The sequence below is a fragment of the Podarcis pityusensis genome, assembly GCF_964106645.2.
Source record: "Podarcis pityusensis genome assembly, chromosome: Z".
Taxonomy (NCBI): Eukaryota; Metazoa; Chordata; class Lepidosauria; order Squamata; family Lacertidae; genus Podarcis; species Podarcis pityusensis.
This window is the reverse complement of record NC_138044.1, coordinates 42,853,857-42,874,989: the sequence shown is the minus strand read 5'-3', so window position 1 is coordinate 42,874,989 and position 21,133 is coordinate 42,853,857. Positions and strand designations below refer to the sequence as shown.

The following is a 21,133-nucleotide window of genomic DNA, read 5'->3' as shown; positions in this document are numbered from 1 at the left end:
TTGTGGGATAGTTCACATAGTTATATGTTGTTCTGTAAATTAAGTCTGCCTTCAGGGCAACTGGATGGTTGTAAGCAAACTAGTTTTATGTTAACTTTAATCAGATGGTCGTGTCTATTCTTTGAGGAGGGATATAAAAAGGGATCTTACCAGGAATCCTAAATAGTGATGCTTAGATGAGCCTGCAGCTAGCAAACCACTGTGTAATTTAAAAGGGGGGTTGTTTAACAACTCTGCTAAGTTATAGAACTTTCTGACGCAAGTTAGGAAGGATATAATAAAATAATATATCCTCTCCTGCCTCCCTAAACATCCCCACACCCATCACTACTGTCAACTTCCTGATAGCTTTTTCCCATCTCCACTGAGAAAGCAGTTGACGAGAAGAGGGACATTGAGAAGCCCACAGACATATGGCACATTATATAGGTAGAAAATTCAGAAGCAGCAAATTATGCCATCGAAATATGTGTGTGTGTGTGTGTGTGTGTGTGTGTGTGTGTGTGTATATATATATATATCTATCACACACATATGAACGACATTACCACTAAAATCTCCAACAGCTTAAACAGCTTGATAGACTCTAGCCATTCTGCCATCCGTGCCCCCAGCTGTGTTGCTTAGCAACATTTTAATTCAAGAAGAATGGATGGAGATGAAATCCCTGCGGAGAGGGAAACAGAAATAAGAGGGCCGTTGACAGATGATCTGAGTTGTTTCTTCTAATATACTGTGAAGATCACCAGCTCTTTTCATGAATGATAAATGGACTGTATACAGATCAATGGATTCAGCAATAAACTGGAACCAGCCTCTGAATCTGAGACAGTGCAGGCCAAGAGGCCTGGATAGTTACTCATTTAGAAGATTTGGAGTGTGTTTTCTTAAAGGTTTCACAGGAGGAAATTGATCTGAACATTTGGTCATCCCATCTTGCCTTTTTCTGTTGATGGCTAATAAAAAATAGCTTTGGAGAAAGAATCTATTCTGCCATGATAGATATAATTCTTCTGATCTCATTGTTTAAGACTGACAGTAGCTAACATGAAGTTAATTTCTCAGTTGCTGCAATAATTCTAAACAAATTTACTTCCTGGTTTGTTAGATCTGTGCCAATTTGTGATGACCATAAAATCTAAATTTTAAAAAGCATTAAAAAACTTGAAGAGTGCAATTCTGTGCATTTCTATTTGAAAGTGAGTCCCACTGGCTTTCAGTTAGCCCCCCCCCCACACACACATATAGTGTTGTTGGCTAATAATATGTAACTTCAGACTATTAAATTGTGTGTCTGTTTATCTGAATTTCTAGAGTATTGATGACTGGAATTTTTGCTGAAAATTTTTTCAAAAACATTTAATCAGGAGGGAGAGGATGATTAAGTCAGTCTGTTCACAGTCAAACTCATACAAGCACAAGTCCACAATCCCGTTCTCTCATGCAGGCATGAAATCCATCACAGCCATGTCTTGCATTTCCACACATTCACAAGCCATTGGCCAAAGGTGAATGGAGATGTGGACACCATTTTGACTCAGATTAAAAAAGTTTTATTATGTTTAGATTCTTGATACGAAATAAGAACATAAGAATGGCCAATGACCCGTCCACTACCCTGCTTTCACAGGGGCCACCCAAATGCCCAGAGGAAACTCTCACAGGACCTTAGCAAAAGATCATTTCCCCCTCCTGTGGTTTCCAGCAACTAGCATTCAGAAGCATTACTGCCTCCACAGCTGCAGGCAGAGCATACCTATTATGGCTAGTACCCACCGATAGTCTTATCCTCCATTAACTTGTTCAATCATCTTTTAAAGCCATCCAGGTTAGTGGCCTCCAGTGGGAATGAGCTCCCCTAGGCTGACTGTTTGTTGTGCAAATTTTAGCCATGTAAAGGAACTCAAGGAGAAGCTGTGGATTTGGGATGATTTAAAAACAAGCAAACCCCTAATTGCCATGGTATCAATCAAGCCCCTTGAAGCATAGCTGTCAACTTTTCCCTTTTCTTCCGAGGAATCCTATTTGGAATAAGGGAATTTCCCTTACAAAAAGGGAAACGTTGATAGCTATGCCTTGAAGTGTCTTGGTTTTGACTTTTTCCTTCACTCTACAGAATTTAACACCCCTTTGTCCAAGTCCTTTGCATTCAAGTCTGCCCCTACTCAGCAGGACAGCAAAGTCACATTCCTGGGGGTTTTGAGCCCACCTCACCTCATTATATTTGACATAATGCCTAAACATATTCTCAGGCCTAGGCACAAAGAAATCTATATGTCTTCACATGGTTTAGCTATTTCAACAAATGTGTTAAGGTGCTGGCAGCTGCTGCACATGCATGCAACCTTCTGAACCGTATGTCAGTTTGACCCATTTTCAGATAACAGAGCTCCAGAAGTTCAGTGCTATGTGCACTTTGCCCCAGCTTCTGGTTAAAATATGTGCATTGCTTGACTGGCAGACACAGATTAGCCAGGATCTTGAGAGAGACTCAATTCACAAGTAATCCAAGCTTGTGTGGGAGATGCTTCTGGTGAGCACCGCACTCTATGGTCCTGCATTCATTACCATGGTCACAGGAGCAAAGGTGATTACAGACGTCTCTGTTACCCAGCTAGCGCCATTCCTCCCAGTGGGATACAAATAGCATTGGAAAGGGCTCCACAATCCACTCTGTCCTTGTGGCCACATTAAGGTTACACCACAGAAGCTGCTCCCCAGTGGTGACTGCACGTTTAATGGATGCCACTGTGAGATCCCCAGCATTCATGTCATCGCTTTACCATCTGCCTCTCTGAAGTTCTGTGGTGTTGCAATTTTTCTACCAGTCTTCAGCACCACTAACCCATTAAAAGCGATAAACAGTTGTTTCTCTTGCTGTGCTTCCTGCTTAATTATGGAGGCTTCCAGTACAATATTGTGCATATTCATTTGCAGTTCTCAGAAATATGCTGGTGTGTGTGTGTGTGTGTCTTAAGAAAATATCTTGGGTTTACCTCTGTCTTTCTAAAAGGCTGCTCTTGCTAAGATCAACTAACTGCTCTTTCACTTTCCTATTTTTATAGACTGCAGAGAAGACAAAGCCTCGAAACATTCCTGTAAAGTAAGTTATTTTTAATATCCCTTTGAGAGAAAAAAATCAGGTTTAATGAACTTCAAGCAAAAAAAAAAAAAAAAGGAAACCCCACACCTGGGCAATAAAAACATAGTGACTCAGGTTACTCTGTAGTCATAGCCTTTTCTCTTTTTTTAAAGTCCCTGATCAACAAGGACAGGTTTTACATTTTCCATGGCTCACTAATGGCTACAGGCTCCAAGTTGTCCCTGGTTTACATAAATTAATATGTGTCATCTATGAATAGCTGCTAAATGATATTATAATCACATTCAGTGCAGAGATCTCCTAGCCTTGAGGGGGAGTGTGCCCATGCTAAAAAGATTATGATTTTTAATTGCAATCTCTGGGAAGGTCTGACAGAGGGGAAATAACACAGAGTATGTAGGACACATGGGAATAACATTTTGCACCTATGTGCCTGGGCCCTTCCTAGCCTGTTGCTTATACATATGGAAAACGCTCCCATGTGCATGAAAAGAGCTCTGCAAGATGAGATAAGCAGTCTGCCAGACATTGGCTTCAAAGGCATCTCAGATTGTATTTACTCCATTGCTTTGGAGGCCCCATAGTTTAATGTTGTTGATAATGATGTAGAGCCCACAAAGTCTGTGGTGCCTCTCAGGGTAAGTTTATGCAAGCCCGGCAGCAAGATCCTTTTCCCAGAGGATTTGCAGGAGCCAAACTACACCTTACTTCAGTTCATAGCAGTATTTCTGCTGTGGTTTTTAAATAGCACCTGCAGAGAGGTCTGACAAGAGCCATGGTGTACAGGGAAAGGCAATGAGCAATTTCTCCACATATTACTGTCCTGATAAAAAATTACCACTGCCACCCCACACCTTCAACATACTGTCAGCCACAGAAGGGAAGGTGCTTTGAGCATCATCTACTCCCAAACTGTACCTAGAAGTGTCTTAAGGAGTGGGTGGTGCACAATAGTCATGGTTTCTGTGGGGTTTGGATCATGCGAATGGACCCAGCAGAAGTGTGAGACTTAAGGTGGTGGGGTAGGGAGTAAGATTCAGGTGGACGGCCAACCAGCCAGACTAGATCTCCCCGACTCCATGTATTATTTATGCTCTGTTGCCTTTCTATTTGAAATATTTTCTGAATGCATCCTTGGGTTTTGCTTCAATTAGTTCCCATGGGAGCAAATTAGGCATATTAATTACATTCTGCTTGGTATTTTTGATATGTTTTATTAGTTTACCCACCTGTGCAAAGTTACTATTTTCCCATTAAAGCTGCAGTTCTCACAGTGCAATGTAAGCCTCTTTAATGAGGCTTTTTCTACCAGGGGGTCTAAATGTCTTTCTCTCTTAGCCTGGCTTACACACAGCTCTTCATTGTGGCTGCCTACACACCATACATTTAAAGCACATGGTTTTCCCCAAAGAATCCTAAGAACTGCAGTTTAATCCCTCACAGAGCTACCTTTCCCAGCATCCTTAACAAACTACAGTTCCCATGATTCTTTGGAGGAAAGTTTGCTGCCTGAGTCTCCCTGCTTTTTGTCAGGATTGAGTTGGTGCTGGGGAAACCCCCTAGTTTTCAGTGGGCACGCACCACTGAAATTATGTGTGTCAGCTTCTCAGTAGGTTGTGTATGTGTGTTGTTTGCTTCCCCACTTATCCCAAACGTCAATTTAAATCAGATTTGTGGGACTGTAAAGTGTTTTCTGTATCCAAAACTAAGAGTTGTCACTTGTTGAGTTGTGCATCCTTACTTTGGGTTCATAGAATCTTAGAATTGTAGAGTTGGAACCCCCTACAATGCAGAAATATGCAGCCATCCCATATGGAAATTGAACCTGCAATCCTGGCATTATCAGCATCATGCTGTAACCAACTTAGCTACCTAGGCTGTGCCGAACCAAACTATACTTAGAGTAGACCAAATGAATTGATGCACCAACATTAATTATGCTTTGATTTCAGTGGGTCTGCTCTATGGCTAATATTGAATACAACCTTCAACCCCTATACTTTGGAGACATTTTCATGATATAGTGAAGCACATTAAATTCATAGGACTATAGTGTTTGGGGGTCATCTGTTCCAGGGTTTTTGAATTCAGAGCCACATTTAGAAATCTAAGAAACTGTTGTAGTTGCCACAAAATATTCTGAGGGGGGAAAGGTGATGCTCAGGACCCCTTCCCATTAAAAAAAAAATTAAAATTGAGAGAGCTAGGGACCTTGAGGGACACAGGGGGTTGTCTGAGGTGCCCATGGATGTAACATTAAGGACACCAGATTTAGTCCAACTCCTTCCCAGTTCAGGGTATACAACAAGGATGGAAGCCAGCAATTCCTGAAGGACCATACCTGGTTTATGATGCAGATTGCAACTACAGCATCTCTGATATATGGACCCCCACTCTCTGCTTAAATACCTCCAATGAAAGAGAGCCCATCACCTTTGCTGTTAAAAATCTTTCCAGTACTTGGAAGTTTCCCTTAATGTTTACTTGAAATCTTGCTCCTTGCCATTTCCACCCCTTGACTGTACTGCTGCATTCTGAGGCAACAAAATGATTGGTCTGCTCTGTTTCCTTTACTGACCTCCCTCCACACTGTCTGTTAGCATAGACAGACTGGTCAAAAGCATTGGCAGGTGTGGCCAATGGGCATAACTGGCTTACGTTCATTGATTTCAGCAGGTCTACTCTAACTGGGTTGAATACAACCCATTGAAACATGGGGAGCTGCTTCACAGAACATTGGTCCATCTAATTCAGTGTTCCTAGTTCAGTGTTGTTCACACTGACTGGCAGCGACTCTCCAGAGTTTTTCAGAAGAGGGCATTCCAAGCCCAGGATGTCCAAGCATCCCATGACAACTAATTGTGCACTCCAGAATGTGCCACAGAATACCTGGCCAGTTTCTTGAGTTTCATTCTGGAAAGCACATGCAAAGGTTTCCATAAGATGATGATGATTGTTGTTGTTAGTAATAATAACTACTTCAGTATAGCAGTAGGAAAATGCTATGCTAGAAGACACGCCTTTTGTAGAAAAACATATATATATATATATATATATATACACACACACACACACACACACACGACAAAGAAATGAAGGCTCAGCTTGTGGGGGGGGAGAAGGCTTCCCCCCCCATGCTGTCACTTCTGTTGTATTTTCAAACATCATCAAAAATTCCCCTTGAATGTTAATCTTCTTCAGCTGCGCTCAGCAGTGTTTAGTCGCTTCCATTGTCACCACAAGTGAAAGATGCCCATATTCCTTCTAGCATATGTGACTTATCACATACATTTTTAAAAACAGGGTTCACTTATTAAGACATATGTGATAGTATACTTCTGGAAATGTGAATGGCTGTTGGCTTAAAGCCACGCACTAATAAGTTGAATTGAATCTAACTACAGTTGACATCTGCTACAATATGAAAGGGAGGGGGGTGGATGAAAGAAAGGTTCTCAGTTGTCATTAGTGTAAAAAATATTCTCTGCACTTACATGTTGCTGACATCATGGCTGTCTGCTAGAATCAGATTTCATTCAATGTTAAGGAATCGTTTAACACTGGGTTTGGGTTTTGAAGCTTTGCAGAAGTACAAAGGAAGTTCTTTGAAGGGGCGGCATCAGGATTGATGTGAAAATTAAGCACTTCTCCGACTTCCTTAGAGTAGTGTTTGAACCTGGCCACATACTTTGATCAGGATGTTCAGGCATTGGGGGCTGCTGTGTCTACCACTGCAAGGAACAGGGACTTTTTGGTAGTGGCACCCAAACAGGGCAATACTTCACTGCAAATGAGTCAGTTAACCTCTTCATTCTGTGGCCACTTTCACATGCCATGCAAAGCTGTAAACCAGCCCTTGCCAACCTGGTGCCCTCCAAAGGGACTACAATTCCCTTCAGCCTCAACTACAGACCCTCCAAGTGTCCCTATTTTCCAGGGACGCCCCTTTTTTAGAGAAGCCATCCCGGTTTCTGATTTGATCCTGGAATGTCCCACTTTTCATTGGAGAAATGTTGAAGGGTATGGAGTTATCTGACCCCAGAGCTGTCTGAAGACAATCCTATATAGGGAAGTTTTTAAAAAATGTTTAATGTTTTATTATGTTTTTATATATGTTGGAAGCTGCCCAGAGTAGCTGGGGCAACCCAGTCAGATGTGTGGGGTATAAATAGTAAAATTATCATTATGGAATGAGACGCCCCTATTTTCATCAGAGAAATGTTGGAGGGTATGCAACTAGCGTAAACTGTGCTTTTGAAAGATGTAAGTTCAGTGGCTGCAGCACCGATGACTACGTTCTACCTCCAGTGCTGGAGGCAGTATGCCTCTGAATGCCAACTGCTGACAGAAGGAGCAGACTGTTCTTATTCTCTTATGTTATGGTGGAGAATTTCAGTAAGCCACTTTATCTCATCCCTCATTTTCAAGTATCTGCTGCTTTTATGGCTGGCTGACTTATTGGCTATTTCTATAATTAGTTTTTATGGTGGCTTATTGTTTGAATGAGGGGACGTGGGTGGTGCTGTGAGTTAAACCACAGAGCCTAGGACTTGCCAATCAGAAGGTCAGCGGTTTGAATCCCCACGACGGGGTGAGCTCCTGTTGTTTGGTCCCTGCTCCTGCCAACCTAGGAGTTCGAAAGCATGTCAAAGTGCAAGTAGATAAATAGGTACCGCTCCGGCGGGAAGGTAAACGGCGTTTCCATGCGCTGCTCTGGTTCGCCAGAAGCGGCTTAGTCATGCTGGCCACATGACCCGGAAGCTGTACGCCGGCTCCCTCGGCCAGTAAAGCGAGATGAGCGCCACAACCCCAGAGTCGGTCACAACTGGACCTAAGGGTCAGGGGGTCCTTTTACCTTTACCTGTTGTTTGAATGAGTATGGGGAACATAGGAATTTGCCTTTTTCTGAGTCCGAATCCCGGGCTGTCTTGCACTGCGACAACTCCTTGGTTTGCCATTGAGTTGCTTCAATCTTAGTATCTTGTAGGCAAGTAAATGTTCTGATCCAATAGTAGGATACACTCATATAGCTCCTTCTCATGCAGCAAAAAATGACCAGGCATGTCTCAACCTTGCTAGATCCTTCTACAGAAAGCCCAAGGCCTCAGGGGACTTTGCAAAGCTGGTAGTACTTCCAAATGATTTGATAACCCCTACAGGACAATCAAGCAGACCAATTAATTTAATATATATTTCTATGTGTTGTGTGGGTTTTTTAAAATAAAAATCCTGTTAATATAGATAGGTGTTTGTATCCCTCTGGAACCAGGCAACGTGGATAGGCAACATTATTTTGCTAACCAGGGAGCACTTAGGATACTAGAGAGCCATCCTTACCTCCTGTCCATTTCTTTGTGAGAAGGTAATGAAGGTTAAGGGTAAAAATAACCACCCCTTTTTGGCTGGAACTGCAATAGCACAAGCTGGCTGCTACCGAAAACTGTGTTTGCTGTATTTCTTTAATTTGTTTTTATGAAGGATAAATCTATCAATGGCTACTAGCCATAATGAGTATGCTCTGAATCCGAAGGAGGGGAGAGTGCTCTTGCGCTTGCAGATTTCGCACAGGTATCAGCTACCTGGGTGGCCACTATGAGAAGAGGATGTTGGACTAGATGGGCCTTTGGCTTGATCCAGCAGGGATCTTCTTTGGTTCTTGAAACAGCAGCTTTTTTATTTTTCTTTACCGCTTGTTATTCCTGCAAAGAGATTTTAGAAAGAAAGGCGGGGGGAGAGAAAGCAGATCATCAAGTCTTTTTGTGACTGTAGGCAAAACATTCTTCTATCAGAAGATTCCCAGTAGAGATATAAGAATGGTCAATAGAGTTAATCAATTGAATATTGTTTCTCCACCCCACCCAGCTCAGCTTCAGAGGCCAATATAGGCATGGTTGTCTGTGATAATTTGGTCTTAGCTTTAGTCAATTTGCCATTGATTTACACTACAGTTGGGTGGCTGTTGTTTTTTGAAGGATGTTTTGCAAAGCAAATGGCACTAAGGGTGTTTAACTGGGTTAAGTGGACCAAAGCAATGACAATAGAATGTTGGGGCAAGGCTGCAAGACCTCAAAGAAGCGACTTCTGTTTCTCCCTATTTCTCATTTTCCCAGTCTTAGGTTCATTTCACTCCTAGTATACTCATTTTTGTATGTGAATTTGCCCTATATGCAGATTTTTGCAAGCACTTTTCGCAAATATAATACATTCCTGAATATAATGCAATGTTATTTTCACAAATATATATGCATTTTAACACACATAGTTTCACAAATGCAGAATATTCTGCAACATGTTTTGCATAATATTTAGTTTATCCATCAGTTTATGGAGTTGCAGCTCATGTTAGTTCTACTCAGAGTAGATCCACTGAAATTAATGGAGATGTATAACTTGGGTTCATTCACTTCAGTGGGTCTACACTGTGTAGAACGTAGTTGGATACAACCCATAGTAAAGGGAAGAGTTTGTCTTCACTAGTTACACAAGAAACAGATGTAAAGCAAACATGAAGTTGCACCAGATCCAAACCCCATTCAACAGCAGGGATACTGCTTTGTCCAAGCAGGGCAAAACAATCCTTTAAAAGAGTGCTATTTGCCGGGTTGCTAATTCATACAGAGAAGGATTTAGGGCTCTGTGACCGCACGGGGAAAGGGAGCAGCTTCCCAAAATTTGTAAGCGCTGAGACATGAGAGCTCTAGGACCTGCTGGAGCCTCACATCTTCTCAAAGCCCAGTGACTCCCTTGCCCAGCTTTGGGAAGGCAGCATGAGGGCTGGGTATCAAATTTTGGGCTCACTCAGGACATCACATGGCCAAACTGAATGGGCTTAGGATCCAGCCTAATTTCACACACCCGGACCCAGCCCTGCCACAGCTGTTTTGGTTGACATTCATGGGCCTCAGCTCAGGTAGCTGAGCTCCATCTAAACTGGGATGAGCAAGATTGCAGTGGCGTAACTTTTGCTGAGCCAGGGTTGGGGACTTAACTTCAATTGATCCTGCAAGCAACCAGCTGAGCTGGATCTTGCTAGGCGATTGCCCCCTCAGTCTTTCCTTGTGGAAACATTGAATCACATCTGAAATTGCAATACTATTCCACACAAACACACACATACACTGAGGTTGTGTACATATCATACATTTAAAGCACACATAAAACACAAAGACTGATGGGAACTGCAGTTTGCCCTTCACAGATCTACAGTGCTCAGCACTCTTAGCAAGCTAAAATTCCCAGGATTCTTTGGGAGAAGCAGTGATTTCTTTTCTGGGGGTACGCAGTGGTACACATATCCCTAAACATTTTGTGAATCTTTGTACTTTTGTCCATTTACTGTATTTATTTTTCCCGATTTGAACTATAAAATGGTGGTTTTCTTGAGTCAAAATGAGAGTACCCCTAAACATTTTTTTTGGGGGGGGGGGGAGAAGACATGTGCTTTAAATGCTCTTGAAATGTATGGTGTGTACACCGCCTTACTCAGTGAAATCTGCTGCATGTGTATCTCAACAAGAAGCTTTCACCTATGCCTTAAAAGTCTAGCAATTCTATGTCAACAACTTTTATATTTGCATGAAAAAGTGAATGAACATTATATTGTATTTCCTTACATTATAATGAATAAGTAGGGTTAGAAATATATGTAGATTTCCTTCCCCTCCCCTCATCTCCTCCCCACTTCCATTTAGGGTCAACTAATACAAAAGAAAGAGGAGAAACTAGCTAAATGTTTCAAAGGATAATAGCACAGCAAGGTTAATTTTGCTTCGTGCAGCATTTCCAACAATTGAATTGCCTCTTATCCTCCCTCCAGGGTCGCTCCTGCGCTAGCAATAATTGAGGCTGATTTTATTGGAAAATCACCTCTGGATGAGAAACATACTCTAGAGGAAACAATGCATGGGAACAAATTGGCTTTCTGGTGCCAGGGCCATGTTGGGCTGGCCAGCAGAGCTCTAGCTCCCAATCTGTCTGTGCGTTCATGCAACAAATTCATTAACAACCCTTCTGGTGGGGTGGAAGACTTGCCATATTTGAAATGTTTGCTTTTGAATTGTTTTTATTTATTTTTCCCCCTCCAGAAGTTGTCAGATAAGAGAACAAACTCAGCTTCTTCATAATATTGCTTCCTTTTTTAAATAATAATAATAATGTGTTAATTCTGGTCAGGAAGTTGCAGAGAATATTAATTTATTGATTTATTATTATATTTATACTCTGCCCTTCTTCTACAAGGAGCTTAGGGTGACAAACAGATATGCAGTTTAAAAATGAAAAGCAAAAATAGATAAAACACTGTTCTTCAGCCAACAAATGCCTGGGTAAGCAGGAATGTTTATGAATTCCTCCTGCAAGTTGATAATGATGGTGACAGGTTCACATTCTACAACCCAGGGACCCAACACCGAAAAGGCCCTGCCGTGGATTGGTTCACCAACCAGACAGCCTTTGCTGGGGGCATCACCAACAAGGCTTCCCCTCCTGATCTGAGTCTGAGATGGTTTGTACTGGGTAGGGCACCCTTTTAGGCAGCTTGTACCAGAAAATATACTGGAGCAGAGAATGGCAACCTTTAGGAAGAGTGCTAGTGGACACAGTTAAATAGTAGTTCTTTGGGTGCCAGTCACAAAATGGCTGCTCTGGAGGAGGAGCATGGCAGAACATAAAATAGTAGCCAGATCTTGAAGGAGCAGAAAAAGGCAGGATCAAGAAAGGTGTGGATGTGCCCACCATCACCAATCAAGTTACTCCATCAATGGAGGAAAGGGTACATACACCAGTCAGTGCCATGCTTGCTCATATTGAGAAACTCTTTATACATCTCTGTTAAGAAGTGACGGGAGGGAACAAGTCCAGTCCCACCACCCAATAAAATGTTGACAAGTTTAAGGGTGTGTGGTCAGTACAGGAGAAGCTCAGCCAAAGCAAACAGGAAGTCACTTTCCCTTGCAATGTGGACTATTGAGGGAATATTACCTGTGACCTTTTGTGGACCTGGGAGGGGACAGCGATGGCTACAGTAGCATCCATAGAAGCCTCATTGGCAATGCCTGGCTTTGAATGTTGGAGCTGGGCCCATAAGGGCTGCGTCCAAATCCCAGCTCGCCATGACACTCTCTGTGGCACTTTGTGCTATCCACACACACTCCTCCTTTCCTGCTTCTCAGGGTTGTTGTGAGGGTAGAATAAGAGTTGCCCTTCTGCCCCACAACCCTGGCTCATTGGGGGAAGGGTAGATTGAGAAATGTGGGGAATCCTTCTCATAATGCTTGGTTGTGGGAAGTCCAGGGAATGGGCTGGGTTTGGGTGCAGGAGTTATGTGGCCCCAGGATCTGGGCTAAGGAGAATCTAGCAGGCAAGGGAGAAAACATGTGGGTCATGAGTCCCACAGGGCAGGCACATGCTGGTGGAAGGGGTGGTGGTGGATGAGGAACAGCAGAGCAGAATCTGGCAGATGGAATCCCTCCCTGCTCCGGGGGGGGGGGGGGTTTGATGGTGAGGCAGGAGTTCCAGCTGCTCTTTTCCCTCTGGTGGAGGAGATAGTGTTGCCAGAATCAGGGTGTTGATACACAGCCTAGGGTGGCTGGACAGGATTCAGAGGGCAAGAAGAGAAGAGAAGAGATACAGCAACTTAGCATACACCCTCAAGCAAGACATAGCTGCAGAAATTGCACTCCTCACAGGTTAACGCACCTCACCTAGTTTTAAAAGCTTGACAATTGGGCAAGAAAAGCATTGCAAAACTCTGCAGCTTCCATACAACACTAACCACCTTGTCTGTGACTCTTCAACCTTCGTCCTGGCTTTTAGACAGGGCTATTTTCTGCTCCTTGTGGCTTTATACAAGTTCTGGAACTTGAATAGCTCGGTGCTTACTGCTGAAATTGTATCGTTGTTCTGCTTTAACAAGGATCTCTGCCTCACAAGTAAGAGTCCCTGTCATCATGTTTTTGGGCAGGAGCAGGACACCCTGTTTCAATTGACATAGCTGTCAAGGGCACCTGTTGCTCTTGTAAAGTCCTAACCTGGAGGCTTTTGTAACAGTACCAAGTCAGAAGAAACCAATGGGATACATGGGCAAAGGGGAGTTACCCTGGAACCTGTGAGAACATCACAACCTTGGGACATTAGGAACTTCTCAATCTGTTGCCTGAGTAGCCCACTCCAAGAGGCAAGCAGAAAAAAAAACATATTCAGACACACACACACTCAGTTCAAGTGTCAACAACTCTTGTCAATAATGTTAGATAATGATTAAAGGCCCAATGAAGAAGAACAAATAAAGACAGTATTACAGTTTAGGAGCAGAGGAATTTGTAAATTCCTCCATTGTTGTGTTGTTCTCCTTCTTCTCTTCTCTTTCACTTTCTGTCTTTCCCTATTGGGCATCAAAGTCTTTGTAGAGTCATGTAATTCACACTTTCCTTATTCAGGTATTGGCTCATTCATCAGGTCCTGCCAGCTGGTGAGTCTTTTTAATTATAGGAGTTGGCTGCCTGGACAGCACTGTGCATTGACTAAGGGACCTACATTCAGGTACATACACAGATTACCCAGACCATGCCAGGAGGAAAAGTATGCATGCTGCAAATAGAGTGCCTTATGTCCCTGAAGCCAGATAGAAAGCAGACCTGGAGCTTGTGTCGGTGCCTTTGCTGACCATGGAATGCAAGGGCTAATGATGAGGTCTAAAAGGGCTGATTCAGGCAGATGAGGCTGAAGATGGCAGAAAATCAGAGCTATTTTTTCAAGCAAGGGAGATCTCTGATAATCCTTACCCTCTCAGAGTCAGCTATAATAAAAATGTCAGAAGGCTAGGAGAGCCAGTTTCAACTATACTTTTTTTTTTCCTACAAAGAGGGCTGAAAAAGGATTTCTAATTTTCCTGGAAAACTCATAAAGGATAACAAATACATCATCCCACATGTAAATCATCAAGGATAACAACAACAAAAAAATATAATAATAACTTTATCTATCTCATTATCTGTCGCTTTGAATTCTAAGAGTGCAATTCATTGGTGCAATTCATTGATTTGTTCATGAATTGGAAATAAGTAGTTGTTTTATTTGAGATGGAGCTCATTTCCTACAAAGCATAGAAACAGTTTACCCCAATCTAAATTCTGGAAGGTGAGGAGAAATGTAATGAATTGTATCCAGTGCTAGTCTTCCTCAGAGTAGATCCAATGAAAATAATGAACATGACCAACTATTAACTTAAATGGGTACCACTCCCTAAGTACAGCTCAAGTGGATACAATTTACCATGCATATAAGCCAGAGGAAAACACACCTACCTTCTTAAACAGACACACACACACCTACCTCTTTAGAAACACAAATAACTTGGATGTTCTTGAAAATGCTTTGGGGCCCTGTAATAAGCTTGCTGTGCTTTGTACTGCAGAGCAGTCACAGTTCAGTTCCCAGGGAATGTCAATGAGATGATTATATATATATCAAGCTCCCTGTGTCAGTCAAAGGCAGCTGAATCTCACACAAAATTAGTGTGGACCACACTCCCTTCGTTTCAGTTTCCAGTAACCAGTGCCATGATGTTTAGCAGCTCCTCCACAGTAAGAGTCAGATTTGCCTTCCAAGTTAATAAAAAACAAAAAGGAAGGGAAAGATCCTGTTCATCTGTTATGTCCAAGCAGGAAATATACACCCGCCTTAGGGCCACAGAGTCATGCATCCTACCTATGCCCCCAAGTTCCTTGCATGTGTCAGCCCCACCTTCTCTTTCCCATGCTGAAGTTGGGTTGGATAAAAATGTCAACTTTAGTTTCTCTCCATTTCTTAGCTTTCCAGTCTTAAAGTCCAGTTCATCATGTTTCTGTACGGATTTTGGCTGTGTCCAAAGCCTTGTTGTTAACATATAAAGTCTTGAACAACTTAGGGACAGCTTCCCTGAAAGACCTGCTGTCCCTTATAGAAAAGAGAGGTCACTTAGGTCATCTACTCTTTGCACTGCACTCAACAGAATATCATAGGGCATTGATCCAACAATTGGCATTTTCTGCTGTTGCCCCCATTCTGAGGAATGCCATATGGAAAGCAGCAAACATCCATTGCTACAGCCATCTTGTGAAGAGCTAATTTTTCTGCCCAGACCTTCCCTGACCATAAGATAGGACCGTGTTTTATGAGTTTAAAACCTCAAGATTTCTGTTTTATCTGCTTTTATATGTCTCTATGCATTTTCATATTGCTGTTTTACTAGTTTTGGGTTGTTAATATAATGTTTGTTTTCTAATCTGTGCATTGCTCAGAGTTTTGAAACCTTAAGTGGTATGCAAATGCTTTTAAATCAATAAATAGCAGCTGTATTCCAGGCACTTGGTTCATAGCTTAAAAAAAAAAAAGCAGTGGAAGATGTAGTTTTAGCACCTACATTGTGATAGGAGGCGTTTCATCATCCTATTTCAATAAGGGTTTCTAGGAGGGCATTGTGTCCATAGATAAAACAGTCTTGATATTTGTGTTGCCCAAGCTGCTCCTGTGCTAATGGTTGAGTATCTATAGTAGACCACAGTTCGGTAATGTGGTGCCCTGCAGATTCTGGCCCTAGCCAGAATCACTTGGAGAGCTCTATGTTGTCTATACCTTCACAGACCCACACAAAGAATTGCCTTATACATTGGTTCATCTAGCTCAGTGTTGTCTCCCCAAGGTTTTAGGCAGGAGTCTCTCCCAGCACTACCCAAAGATGCCAGGGATTGAACCTTGGACCTTCTGCATGCAAAGCAGAGCAGAGCCAGTGAGAATGTGACCAGGGGCTAGCATGTATTGTCTAGGGAGAGTCTTAGGGGCTTGATAGAGGGATCCCTACTACATACAATTAATCTTATGAGAAAGTAGACCAGAAATAAAAAACTTCCCTCTTAAGAAAACTGTAGCAACAAGAATGTTATTTTCAACTTAGTTGTGTTTTTTTTAATTAAGTTGATGAACTCTCCCCAACCACCAGCTATCTGTAGTCCTGCAATTACCAAAACTGGTGGAAAGAATAATGGCAAACTTGTACATGAGATCATTCAAAGCCTCCTCTTAACCAAGCGTAGCTGCTGCCTCCGCTTTCTGCATTGGCTGTCCATCCTGCACGTTAATGTTTCGGCAGTTGGCTACAATTTTGTGGGACTGCTGCTTCTTTTTCTTTTTTTTAATGCAACAGAGTTCTTTCAATTATGCAGCCATCATAAGTTTTGCCAACATGGAATATGGATCGATTTGTGTTCATTAGAGCACAAAATTAAAATTTCATTGCAGCAACTATAAACGTGGTGGCTCAAAGAAGTCAAAATACTTTCCAGTGTGAAATCTTGGATTAAGTGTCATTGGCAAGCTCTAACTTTTTTTTTTGGTATGCTTTTTTAAAAAAAAGAAATGTTATTTCTGTGAGATTCTGCCTTCATTTCTTTCTATCTATCCACCTAAACACATATACAGCACATACATTTGTTTTGATCTATGGCCATAGTAGGAACCTTTGGCCCTGCAAATGTTACTGAACTGGAAACTCCCACCTGCTAGGGGATGATGGGAGTTGTAGTACCACACAATCTGGAGAGCTAAAAGTTCCCCATATAGAAAGAATAAGGTTCAATCCTACTCATAGCTAGCTATGAGTGAACCCCATTGAAGGCAGAGAGAGCTTACTTTTTAATTACTTAACAAAATTGTAATTGTAAAACCTATAAGCAGTTTCCATAAAATATATTAAAAAGTTCAAAACAAGTCAGCCTTAAAAAGTGCAAAATATAAATGAATCAGTAGTTAAAATGCACTATAAAACAAATCTCACTTATTAAAATGTGTGCAAACTTTTGAATAAACATGCAAAGTACCAGGCCCAAAGACCAGTGTAAACAAAAAGGTTTTAGCCTGGCACCTGAAGACTGACAAGGTTGACACCAAGCACATCTTCCTGGGGACAGCATTCTATGGGTGTAGAAGCACCACGGAGAGAGCATGTTCTCATGTGGCAACCCTCAACACCTCCCTTGGGTGTTGTAGATGGAGAAGAGACTGTTTGCATTGAGGAATCTGTGGTTATTTGGGCATGCTTGGAAGCCTTCTTCATACCTGCTAACTCAGTGTAGAAAGGTCAAGGGTGGAGTCACTGGGAGTGAGGGAACTAGGATGTAAGAATGCATCATGTTTCCATTTCACTGCAGTTTGCCCTCTTCCAAAATTATGTAACTTGCATAGCTTATGTAATCCATTACATAAATTATGTACAGTGGTACCTTGGTTCTCGAACTTAATCCATTCCGGGAGACCGTTTGACTCCTGAAATGGTTCGAAAACCAAGGCTCGGCTTCCGATTGGCTGCAGGAGCATCCTGCACTCAAGAAAAAGTTGTGACAGATTTTCAGATTCTGAAAAAGTTCACAAACCAGAACATTCACTTCCGGGTTTGCGGCGTTTGGAAGCCGATTTGTTTGGGAGCCAAGCCATTCGAGTACCAAGGTACCACTGTAATTATGTTGTCATTACATTATTCCATCCAGGGGGGCCAGCTCTGGATGACTGAGCTCCCCCCGCCCCAGTAATAATTTGCTTGGAGAGCAGGGCTCCCCCATTGTTCCCTACCATCAGGGGGTGGAGGAGGCCAAGTGTGAAGCCAAGCATGGCTTCAGTAGCCAGCTCCTCCTCCTCCTCCTGCCCTGGAAGTCTGCTGAGCATGAGAGAGGAGGAGCTCCCAGCCAATACGTTCAGCTCTGTACCCTGACTTCTCCTGAAATGTGACATTGTGTGTCACACACATGATCCATCCCCCTCAATCTTGGGCACAAGTTGGTGGCTCCAAGTCCATCCCATTTATTCCAAGCAAAGGTAAAAAGGTAAAGGGACCCCCGACCATTAGGTCCAGTCGTGGCCGACTCTGGGGTTGCAGCACTCATCTCGCTTTACTGGCCGAGAGAGCCGGCGTACGGCTTCCAGGTCATGTGGCCAGCATGACTAAGCCGCTTCTGGCAAACCAGAGCAGCGCACGGAAACACCGTTTACCTTCCCGCCGGAGCGGTACCTATTTATCTACTTGCACTTTGACGTGCTTTGGAACTGCTAGGTTGACAGGAGCAGGGACCGAGCAACGGGAGCTCACCCCGTTGCGGGGATTCGAACTGCCGACCTTCTGATCTGGAAGTCCTAAGCTCTGTGGTTTAATCCACAGCACCACCTGAATGTAAAAGAGGAGGGGCATATTCAATTTGTTATTTTCAGAGGAGTGTTCTCTAATGCCCTAGTGGGGACATGGGGTGCAGGACTAGCATAGTTGCCTGCACTCCTCCCTACACAAATAGAGGTGATAGCAGCTAAATAGAGCTCTAAATATTCGTATTTCCACCTTCCTGCTTCTTATCAGTATTGTATTGTGTCTGCATAATTCCAAAGTGTCCAGATTAACACACAGGAAGTGGCAAAAACCTGGCTACTTACATTTGGCATTTGCGCCACAAGCACTATGTAAACATTTGCTTCTTCAGCTCTCTTCCAAAGCCTGTAATTTAAACGTCAGATGGCATAAATTAGCAAGGTGAAAAATCTAAATATGCACCTAAAGCGACTCTCAAAGGAAATAAGCAGATGAATACACACTGTGACGAATGACTGGGGTGGATAAAATATCAACATACATTTCTCCATGCAGGTTATGTATAAATCAAGGAAGGTGCAAGAAAAGCCCTTTAAGCTTTTAAGATTTATATAGGCTGTTTGCACTTTAGAATTCTCTCACTTAAGAAAAAAACAATTTCGAGGGCTTTTAGTACGGAGGAGAAAATTGGCATATCCAGGCAGTCCTTCTCCTTCAAATTGGATCACCGCTGAACTCATTCCTGAATTAATGTGTTCATTCGTAAGGTGGAAATCTTAAGGAATGGACTTGGAGGGAATGGAGAGATGGCGTAGCACATTTATTTATTCTGGAAGAAAGGCATTCATTAATCTATCGTGAAAACGTGGAATTAGAAGGGAAGGAACCACAGTCTGGAATCTGGCAGCTGCTTAAAGACACAGATGGTCCGGCAGCTTTTAAAGAGTTTCCAGGCTTTTGATACTGATACCAGCATTAAAAAGTAGCTTCATTGTGTGCCTCATGTTGATCCAGAATAGCCACAGAAAAACAAGACCTGGTATGTTTTGGATGGCCCCATCTCCCACTACTCTATTTGCCTAAACTAGGCGTGGGGAACCTTGCATGGTGTGGGGACCACATTGTCAATTTTAAACTGGCAAGAAGTCTTCATTAATGAACGAATAAACTAAGATGAACAATCCCACTTGGCCCATAATATTGAAGTGGAACATAGGCAGCTGCTTTTTATGGAATCAGGCCATCTAACTTCATATTGTCTACACTGACAGGCAGTGGCTCTCCAGGATTTTAGATGAGGACATTTCCAGCCCTATGTTGAGGTGCTGGGGGTCAAATGTGGAATCAAACACAGAGCAGACTGTCCCACTGAACTGCAGCCCATCTTCAAATTGAAGCAGCACCCTCAAATAACTTTTCTCTCACAATGAGAAAAACAGCTGAGGGAGGATTTTGAAAATGGGTGGACTATCATCTGAGGTAGTGCTTAACTCCACTAATTCTGAGCATTTACTATGCCCCTAAATTAAAACAACAACAACAAAAACAAGCAGTTGAGTCAAATTTATACACATTTATGTGAAGTTTGGCCCCTTTCATAAGTTAACGCCCCAACTCAGAGAGAGTGACGGTGAAGCTTAGCATGCTTATTTCATCTCTCCCCATTTGCGTGAGTAAAATTTCTGAGGTGCATTCACATCAGTAATAGACAATGATATGATATGATTTGATGTGATGTTTTTCTTTTGGGCCGTAACAAGGAAAATCCATAACATCCATCCAGTTATTTGTTAAATTACCAAAAAGAGAGGCTGCCTACCCAAAGCTAAGATTGACCATTCAGAAGGAAAATGAGTTGGCCGAAAGCACACTTACTGGACCAAAGCTGGGAACAATATCTTTGTAGCAATGGTCTGGTTCAGGCGTTAACACTAAACTATAGTTCACCATTACCAGAACAAGCCTAGGCAAGTCTCAAATTTTTCTGTTCCCCTCCTCCAGTGTCATGGCCAAGAGGGAAAAGTTCAAAAGCTTGTTGTTACATTTCAGATTGACGACAGTTTGCCGTGCTATCCAAGCTAGGACAAATGGTGGGTTAATCTTAACAATGGTTCCCGAAAACAAACCCATCCATGGTTTATGAAGCTGGCTTATTAAGATTAGCCACAGTTTGAGATTTAGATGAAATTCTAAAACGGAAGTTGACACTTCCAATCTCCTCTCCATGGCTGCACAAGTGGAAAGGGCAGGGGGATAAAGCTCCCATTGTCTCTCACTGGAGATGTTTTCTCTCCCTCTGATGCAAATAGCAGCTGTGATGGAAGATCCCAAGTTGAGACTGCTGCAAGATGGGTCTACCACAATATGCATCATACATAGAATGCATTGCTAACATCTGACTGTATATTGAGAGTGGAGTGTTAACCTCCTCTTTTTAACATTTTGTTTTAGCACTGGTGTTTGCAAACTTTAATAAGAAATCACTACAGGGATAGACAGACACATAGGTTGTTATGTGCATTCAACATGGCCTAATGAGATACTTGCTCAGATATTGATAACTAACAGGGTTTTGTGGAAGTTTCTGTTCCGTTAAGGACTTGTGTGTTTAAAAGTTCAGAGTATGGACTTGGAGAGTGCCCATGGAGGGGGGGGGATATTTGTACAGATCTGGAGGAATAAAATTGCCCTTCTTTAGAGGAGCTTGAACAACACAAGTCCAGGGTGAAAGACTCCCACAGTGTCGCTGCAATGGCACAGAGCTTGAACTCTGGAGTTGCTGAAATAGGGATGAGTGGAGGTGAAGTGACGTTATCAGATCAACAGCTAAAAGAGATGATCTTGGCATTTTGTCGGGATTAGAGAGAAGAGGCATGGCTGTCAGACAATCAGGAGAGAAGGGGGACAATTTCACACTTGTCTTT

At 42.5% G+C, this 21,133-nt stretch overlaps 1 protein-coding gene and 1 long non-coding RNA gene across 9 annotated transcripts in view; one reads left to right on the top strand and one right to left on the bottom strand.

Annotated features, from left to right (window-relative positions):
- Positions 1-21,133, top strand: part of AFF2 (ALF transcription elongation factor 2) — a 396,915-nt gene that overhangs the window by 311,913 nt on the left and 63,869 nt on the right. For all 7 annotated transcript variants that reach the window (XM_080991062.1, XM_080991061.1, XM_080991060.1 and 4 more), the window contains one exon: positions 3,066-3,103. In XM_080991062.1, the coding sequence (XP_080847188.1) occupies positions 3,066-3,103 (38 nt within the window). The remainder of the gene's footprint in view (positions 1-3,065; positions 3,104-21,133) is intronic.
- The window catches only part of LOC308468769, a 42,044-nt gene continuing 29,455 nt past the window's right edge, over positions 8,545-21,133 (bottom strand). Inside the window, exons 2-3 of one of the 2 annotated variants that reach the window (XR_013981865.1) lie at positions 18,554-18,614; positions 8,545-8,802 (exon numbers count right to left, since the gene is read on the bottom strand). This is a non-coding gene — a long non-coding RNA (uncharacterized lncRNA). The remainder of the gene's footprint in view (positions 8,803-18,553; positions 18,615-21,133) is intronic. The other variant, XR_013981864.1, reaches the window with a different exon arrangement.